This window comes from Hemibagrus wyckioides, linkage group LG04 (assembly GCF_019097595.1).
Source record: "Hemibagrus wyckioides isolate EC202008001 linkage group LG04, SWU_Hwy_1.0, whole genome shotgun sequence".
NCBI classification, from domain to species: domain Eukaryota; kingdom Metazoa; phylum Chordata; class Actinopteri; order Siluriformes; family Bagridae; genus Hemibagrus; species Hemibagrus wyckioides.
This window is the reverse complement of record NC_080713.1, coordinates 31,558,437-31,566,198: the sequence shown is the minus strand read 5'-3', so window position 1 is coordinate 31,566,198 and position 7,762 is coordinate 31,558,437. Positions and strand designations below refer to the sequence as shown.

Sequence of the window (7,762 nt, the reverse complement as noted above, 5' to 3'; positions counted from 1 at the left end):
ATTTCATATGTGAAAAATAAAATTTCAATTTGAATTTAAATACTCCGCCCCCTTTAGACTTCTGGAGAGGTTCTGTTCAGTGTAACAGAGCTAGAGGAGGAGGAGGAGGAGGAAGAGAGGGAGGAGCTAGATCAGCTCAGGCTCCACCCCCTAGACTCTAACACTAACCCTCCAGTTACAATACTACACTTTGTCACTAGAGGGCAATGTGACATTACTACTGTATAAAACAGTCAGGAAAATGTAGTACACTGGAAATTAATTTACTATCTAAATAACCAACCAACCAACTAACTAACTAACTAACTAAAAAGCATCTTGGCTAAAAAGTGTTTGTTTTTTGGTTAAAAAAAAAAGACAAACAGGTTCTAATGATGAACAAAATATAAAATATCTTCCCAAGTGTGTGATTTCCAGAGCAGTGACATCATCTGCTATTTTACAGTACCATCACCTCACCTTCTATATTTAACTGCCGCCACCACACACACACACACACCTTTCACTTACCACTACACACACAAAGGTGTTTGATCAGGGACTTCCACCATTACTGATCTCATTATACCATCAACACACACACGCACACAACAATCCCTTCCTTTTCACAGTGTCAGTATTTGACACACACCTGCCCACACCAACGAACCCAAACTGAACAAGGGATTAAGGTTTTCAAACTCCAGATTTAGTCGAGCGGTACCGTATTCACACAGGTGGGTCCACACACACACACACACACACAGAGCTGTATATATCCCATCAGTCATCATACACTAACACTACACTATTTCAGTGTGAATCTGCTGTAAGCTCACACCCTTCACTTTCCTCATATAAAAATAATCTATAATTAATATATAACATACACTCTACTCCACTAAAGCAAACACTTTATTCCCAGTGTTCCCAGTTCGCTGTGTGTATGAGACTACACTCCTTCTCTCTCATTTCTACTGCACCCTGCTCATGTTGTTTTCTTGCTCCAGTCTCCAGTGTCCCTCATTCCTTGGTCACCATCCTGCCTCATCTCCAGAACCCCAGAGCTTTCGGGCTCCACTCGTCTCTGTTCTCCTTCATATTTAGTTTTTATCTTAAAATGTTTAAACTGTCGTTTCTGCAAATAAATAAATGTCCAGAGTATAACTTTAACTATCCTTTTTATTCATAGTTTCCTTTGTTTATTTTCTATTATCTAATGTTTCTATGGTTATTTTGACCCTTTTTGGCATCCATATTTTGGAGTCAGAAAAACATCTTATTTTCTACTTTCTAATGTTTCCAAGGAGGATTTGACCCTTTTCGACATCCATATTTTGCTTTCAGAACATCATCTTCCTGGCTTCCTTCTTCTCCTTATTTCTGACAATTCTTGTGTTGCCATGTTTCCCAAATTCACCCTGCTAAAGCTTCTATTTTTAAAGCTTCCTCATTTTTCTTTTCCTTTATTCAGTTACACCTCTAAATCTGAAGAAATTTTTTCCTTTCGTTCATGGTTTCCAGGCACCTTGTTCCCTCCTTTCCTACTTTTCAGTCTTTTTCAGAGTTTCCTACTGACACACACCAGCTTCTATTTCTCTCATGTTCCTTTGTTCTCTCAGGTTCCTTGTTCCCTAAGATAGCTGTGTCTCGGTATTGATGCTGGAGAAGATGCGTGTTTGATGAACTGATGGAATAAGAACAGCTCAGAGCAGACGTCCGGACCCAACTGTAAGTATATCAGGTGTTGCTCATGTTATGTAAAAACAAGTAAATAAACAAACAGGTCACATGATCTGTTTACATACTGACTGTGTGTTAGAATGAAATCTCGTCTATTCTTCCAGCTGATCCGACTGCGGAGTGTTTCAGTGGATCAGCTGCAGCCTTCAGTTTCAGTCATCCTTCAATTTATTCTGGACTTTAAAAATGCTAAAACTGGACATGGGTTTGAAAACCGCTCCTGAGATTGTGTAGGGTGAGGCAGCAAGGCCAAACCTCTCACTCTGACTCTGCCACGGAGTCGCTGGAGATCTCCTTTACAAAGCTGACGGCGGCGAAGACGCTGCCTCCTGGGGGCAGAGACAGACCTGGGGGCAGAGCCTGGGAGGGAATTAGAGGTCTCTTGGCTGCGTACGTAGCCCTCGTCGTCAGTAAAGGCGGGATTCACATAACACTCACTCTCCAACTCACTCATAACCACAACGTTTGGGTACAAACAGGAAGCTCCTTTCTTTCCATCATCATCATCATCATGTTCCATTTTTTTATACTCACCCACAAAGGCCCCAAACTCCACCGCAGCCTCGACAGGAGAGTGAGCCTGGCCCGTGTGTGTGCTGTGTGTGTGTGTGTGAGTGCTGCTTGGCTGCGTCGGGGTGCTGACGAAGAAGGTCGCTGCGGCACCAGGAGCGTCTGGCAGGCTGCTGTCGCAGGGATCATCAGGATGAGTGAATGGTGCATGTGTGTGAGCGGCGACACCAAAGGATCCGGCTTCCGGAGAAAACACCGGCCTCCTTTCTGGAGTCATGGCCAGCTCAGCTCTCAGACGCACCCCTTCCGAGACTCCTCGCCCGAACAGAGAGTCAGCCATGTTGGCCGGGGGCGGATAAACGCTTCTCTGAACCAAAATGGAAGCTTTTGAAGGTGGGACGGTGTCGACCGCACCGGGCACCACATTCTTAGACAGACTAAGTTCTCGTGTTATTTCATTATGTACTTTGCTGGCTTCAGAAGCTCTCTGTGCTGTTAGAGCCTTCAGAGTGTCCACGGTCAGAGCAGACAGGTCCTGCAAGTGACCGATCTGAGAGTCCAGAGAGTGCAAAGACCGCTTTATAAAATTCACCCTGTTTCCCACCTCCCTCAGCTGGATACTCATCGTCTCCACCCTGCAAAAACAAGCGTGAAGAGACCTCTGTAAAGATAAACACCAAATCGATGCATGATGTACAACTTGGACATACAACACAATGGCAAAAGTTTTGGGACACCCCTCCAAAACCTCAATTCAGGGGTCAGGCTCAGCCCCTTAGTTCCAGTGAAAGGAACTCTTAATGCTTCAGCTTCATACCAAGACATTTTGGACAATTTCATGCTCTTTGTGGGAACAGTTTAGGGATGACCCCTTCCTGTTCCAACATGACTGTACACCAGTGACCAAAGCAAGGTCCATAAAGACATGGATGAGTGAGTTTGGTGTGGAGGAACTTGACTGGCCTGCAAAGAGTCCTGACCTCAACTCCATAGAACACCTTTGGGATGAATTTCTCGTCCAACATCAGTGCCTGACCTCACAAGATGAATGGTCAAAAATTCCCATAAACAGTCCTAAACCTTGTGGAAAGCCTTCCCAGAAGAGCTGAAGCTGTTATAGCTGTAAAGGGCAGGACAACTCCATATTACATTCATGTGCATGTAAAGGCAGACGTCCCAAAACTTTTGGCAATAGAGCGTATTTTCACAGTGTAATATTAATGGTGCGATAAAGTTAATGAGAATCAGTGATTAGTCACGTAGAGTTGATTTAATTTTAATTTATAAGAGTTAGATTGACGCTCAGTAGTGTTTACGTAGTGTTAACTCAGTAACGGTCACATTAATGTATAATGTATAATCAGTGTTATAAACATGTTGTGTTTTGTGTTGTTAGACTGATGCTTCATGGGATTGATGCTGACCGGTCAGAGGTTAATCTGATCCTCTCTTCACTCCCAGAGTGAAACTTGTCATCTTTCTCATGGAAATACGTCTCCACACACTGCTCCTCGAAATCGTGCAGCTTTTTCTGGTCCTCTTTAGTCAAGAAGAGCTCTGCAGGTCAGAAGAAGAAGATGTATGTACATGTACGAGCTGGGAGTGAGTGTGTGTGTGTGTTTGTGTATGTGTGTGTGTAATTGTGTAGATGAATGTGTAAGGTGAGTGATGTACTTGGTCCGTAAGCGCCACTGTCCTTTTTCCTGCTTTTGCAGAGGAAGCGAATGAGTGAGGCGATGTGGCAGAAGATAATTAGTGGTGGAGGGAGAACGGGTTTATCGTGATAGGCCATGATGAAGTGGTAACGCTGATACTTCCACACCAGGTTAGACATGGACATCACCTGTAGGTACACGTTACTGATGGGGGGAGGGGGGCACAAACAGACAGACAGACAGGTTAATGCAGGTAGATGTTGGTATTGCTAACATGACCATGATGATAGATCTTTAGGTTACTGAATTTAATTCCATAAGTAATAGTGTAGAAGTGTAAAGTAGTGAGAGAGGATTAAACTGAGAGGAGGATGGAGGTTATGGGTGTAAACTAGAACAGGATTGTTCACATTAATCAGGATTTATTAAAGTACTGACAAGGGTTCAGTTTATTTGGGAACTCCTGGTGTAGAGAGGTTCTGCAGCTGTACTGAAGAACAGAAACACTGGGAAAAAATGATAAAGTTTAAAGTTAATATTTTATCCCTAATGAGAAGCCTGAGGTGACGGTGGTGAGGAACAACTCCCTGAGATGATCTGATGAAGAAACCTGGAGAGCTGTGTGTGTGTGCGCGTGTGCGTGTTCTCACTTGAAGAAGGCAATGAGCAGGTTGACCATCAGGATGTACTGTATGAACAGATAAACGGCCTGTAGTGCTGGAGTTAGCCACACCCCTGGTCCACACAGATCCCCGATGTAGGGCTCGGTGTTGCTGTTGTTAGCACACACTGTTTGATCACACACACACACAATAATAATCCTGTATTCAGCATGACTGAGTATCTGACCATCACCACATTGTATACATGTTCCAATTATCAATGAATAGTGTGTGTGTGTGTGGGTGTGTGTGTGTACCATCAATCTCATAGGCATACACCTCCCCATACATCATCCAGTAGGGCTGGAAGACCACATCGACGATGAGAGACCACTGAGGTGTAGAGTTGGGGTAGAGGATGGCTTTACGGGGAACACCATAGGTCACCAACACCACCAGCATGATCACCACGATGTAGAACATGTTTGCCACCTGACCACACACACACACACACACACACACACACACAGACATACACAATATTCTTATAAATGTCATATCAGCACACTCCCAGAGCAGTATTATGTTCCAACACTCCTATAAATGAAAGAATGAATATCTCACCATCTTGCCGATCATCATGACGTAAGGTCCAGCCTGTTGGTTGACCGCGAGGATGTCCAGGAGCCGGACATACCAGAAGATGATGTTAAGGCAGTAAACGGTCCTCCCGACCACAGCCACGTTTCCAGAGCCGAAGCGCAGGCCGAAGCCCACCACAAACATCACAATGGCGATGAAGTCAGAGGTGTTAAAGTAATCACTGAACCACACTTTGATCTTCTGAGTGATCTTTCCTCCCTCAGACATGAACATCTACACACACACACACACACACCAGAGATACATCTATACATCAGGTCAACTATTCATTTATTAACCCTTAATAGTTTACTGACTGACCTTAAAATCTACACTGCTTGTGTGTGTGTATATACAGTATCTCACAAAAGTGACTCCACCCCTAAGTGGAAATGTCCAAATTGGGCCCAAAGTGTCAATATTTTGTGTGGCCACCATTATTTTCCAGCACCGCCTTAACCCTCTTGGGCATGGAGTTCACCAGAGCTTCACAGGTTTCCACTGGAGTCCTCTTCCACTCCTCCATGATGACATCACAGAGCTGGTGGATGTTAGAGACCTTGCGCTCCCCCACCTTAGGGTTTAGGTCTGGAGACATGCTTGGCCAGTCCATCACCAAGGCAGTGGCCGTCTTGGAGGTGTGTTTGGGGTCGTTATCATGTTGGAATACTGCCCTGCGGCCCAGTCTCTGAAGGGAGGGGATCATGCTCTGCTTCAGTATGTCACAGTACATGTTGGCATTCATGGTTCCCTCAATGAACTGTAGCTCCCCAGTGCCGGCAGCACTCATGCAGGCCCAGACCATGACACTCCCACCACCATGCTTGACTTGTCTTTGTACTCCTCACCTGGTTGCCACCACACACACTTGACCCCATCTGAACCAAATAAGTTTATCTTGGTCTCATCGGACCACAGGACATGGTTCCAGTAATCCATGTCCTTAGTCTGCTTGTCTTCAGCAAACTGTATGCGGTCTTTCTTGTGCATCATCTTCAGTAGAGGCTTCCTTCTGGGACGACAGCCATGCAGACCAATTTGATGCAGTGTGTGGCGTATGGTCTGAGCACTGACCGGCTGACCCCCCACCCCTTCAACCTCTGCAGCAATGCTGGCAGCACTCATACGTCTATTTCCCAAAGACGACCTCCGGATATGACACTGAGCATGTGCACTCAACTTCTTTGGTGGACCATGGCGAGGCCTGTTCTGAGTAGAACCTGTCCTGTAAAACTGCTGTATGGTCTTTCCCACCGTGCTGCAGCTCAGTTTCAGGGTCTCAGCAATCTTCTTATAGCCCAGGCCATCTTTATGTAGAGCAACAATTCTTTTTTTCAGATCCTCAGAGAGTTCTTTGCCATGAGGTGCCATGTTGAACTTCCAGTGACCAGTATGAGAGAGTGTGAGAGCGATAACACCAAATTTAACACACCTGCTCCCCATTCACACCTGAGACCTTGTAACACTAACGAGTCACATGACACCGGGGAGGGGAAATGGCTAATTGGGCCCAATTTGGACATTTCCACTTAGGGGTGTAGTCACTTTTGTTGCCATTGGTTTAGACATTAATGGCTGTGTGTTGAGTTATTTTGAGGGGACAGTAAATTTACACTGTTATACAGGCTGGACACTCACTACTGTACATTGGAGCAGAGGGGCATTTCTTCAGTGTTGTCACATGAAAAGATATAATAAAATATTTACAAAAATGTCAGGGGTGTACTCACTTTTGTGAGATACTGTATATATATATATATATATATATACACACACACACTATATTGCCAAAAGTATTCGCTCACCTGCCTTGACTCGCATATGAACTTAAGTGACATCCCATTCCTAATCCATAGGGTTCAATATGACGTCGGTCCACCCTTTGCAGCTATAACAGCTTCAACTCTTCTGGGAAGGCTGTCCACAAGGTTTAGGAGTGTGTTTATGGGAATTTTTGACCATTCTTCCAGAAGCACATTTGTGAGGTCACACACTGATGTTGGACGAGAAGGTCTGGCTCTCAGTCTCCACTCTAATTCATCCCAAAGGTGTTCTATCAGGTTGAGGTCAGGACTCTGTGCAGGCCAGTCAAGTTCATCCACACCAGACTCTGTCATCCATGTCTTTATGGACCTTGCTTTGGTCACTGGTGCACAGTCATGTTGGAAGAGGAAGGGGCCAGCTCCAAACTGTTCCCACAAAGTTGGGAGCATGGAATTGTCCAAAATGTCTTGGTATGCTGAAGCATTCAGAGTTCCTTTCACTGGAACTAAGGGGCCAAGCCCAGCTCCTGAAAAACAACCCCACACCATAATCCCCCCTCCACCAAACTTTACACTTGGCACAATGCAGTCAGACAAGTACCGTTCTCCTGGCAACCGCCAAACCCAGACTCGTCCATCAGATTGCCAGATGGAGAAGCGCGATTCGTCCCTCCAGAGAACGCGTCTCCACTGCTCTAGAGTCCAGTGGCGGCGTGCTTTACACCACTGCATCCGACGCTTTGCATTGCACTTGGTGATGTATGGCTTGGATGCAGCTGCTCGGCCATGGAAACCCATTCCATGAAGCTCTCTGCGCACTGTTCTTGAGCTCATCTGAAGGCCACATGAAGTTTGGAGGTCTGTAGCG

At 45.3% G+C, this 7,762-nt stretch overlaps 1 protein-coding gene across 1 annotated transcript in view; it reads right to left on the bottom strand.

Annotated features, from left to right (window-relative positions):
* Positions 1-7,762, bottom strand: part of trpm7 (transient receptor potential cation channel, subfamily M, member 7) — a 59,129-nt gene that overhangs the window by 23,285 nt on the left and 28,082 nt on the right. Inside the window, exons 21-26 of the mRNA XM_058386995.1 lie at positions 5,114-5,365; positions 4,807-4,981; positions 4,538-4,676; positions 3,907-4,091; positions 3,657-3,789; positions 2,257-2,867 (exon numbers count right to left, since the gene is read on the bottom strand). Of these exons, the coding sequence (XP_058242978.1) occupies positions 2,257-2,867; positions 3,657-3,789; positions 3,907-4,091; positions 4,538-4,676; positions 4,807-4,981; positions 5,114-5,365 (1,495 nt within the window). The remainder of the gene's footprint in view (positions 1-2,256; positions 2,868-3,656; positions 3,790-3,906; positions 4,092-4,537; positions 4,677-4,806; positions 4,982-5,113; positions 5,366-7,762) is intronic.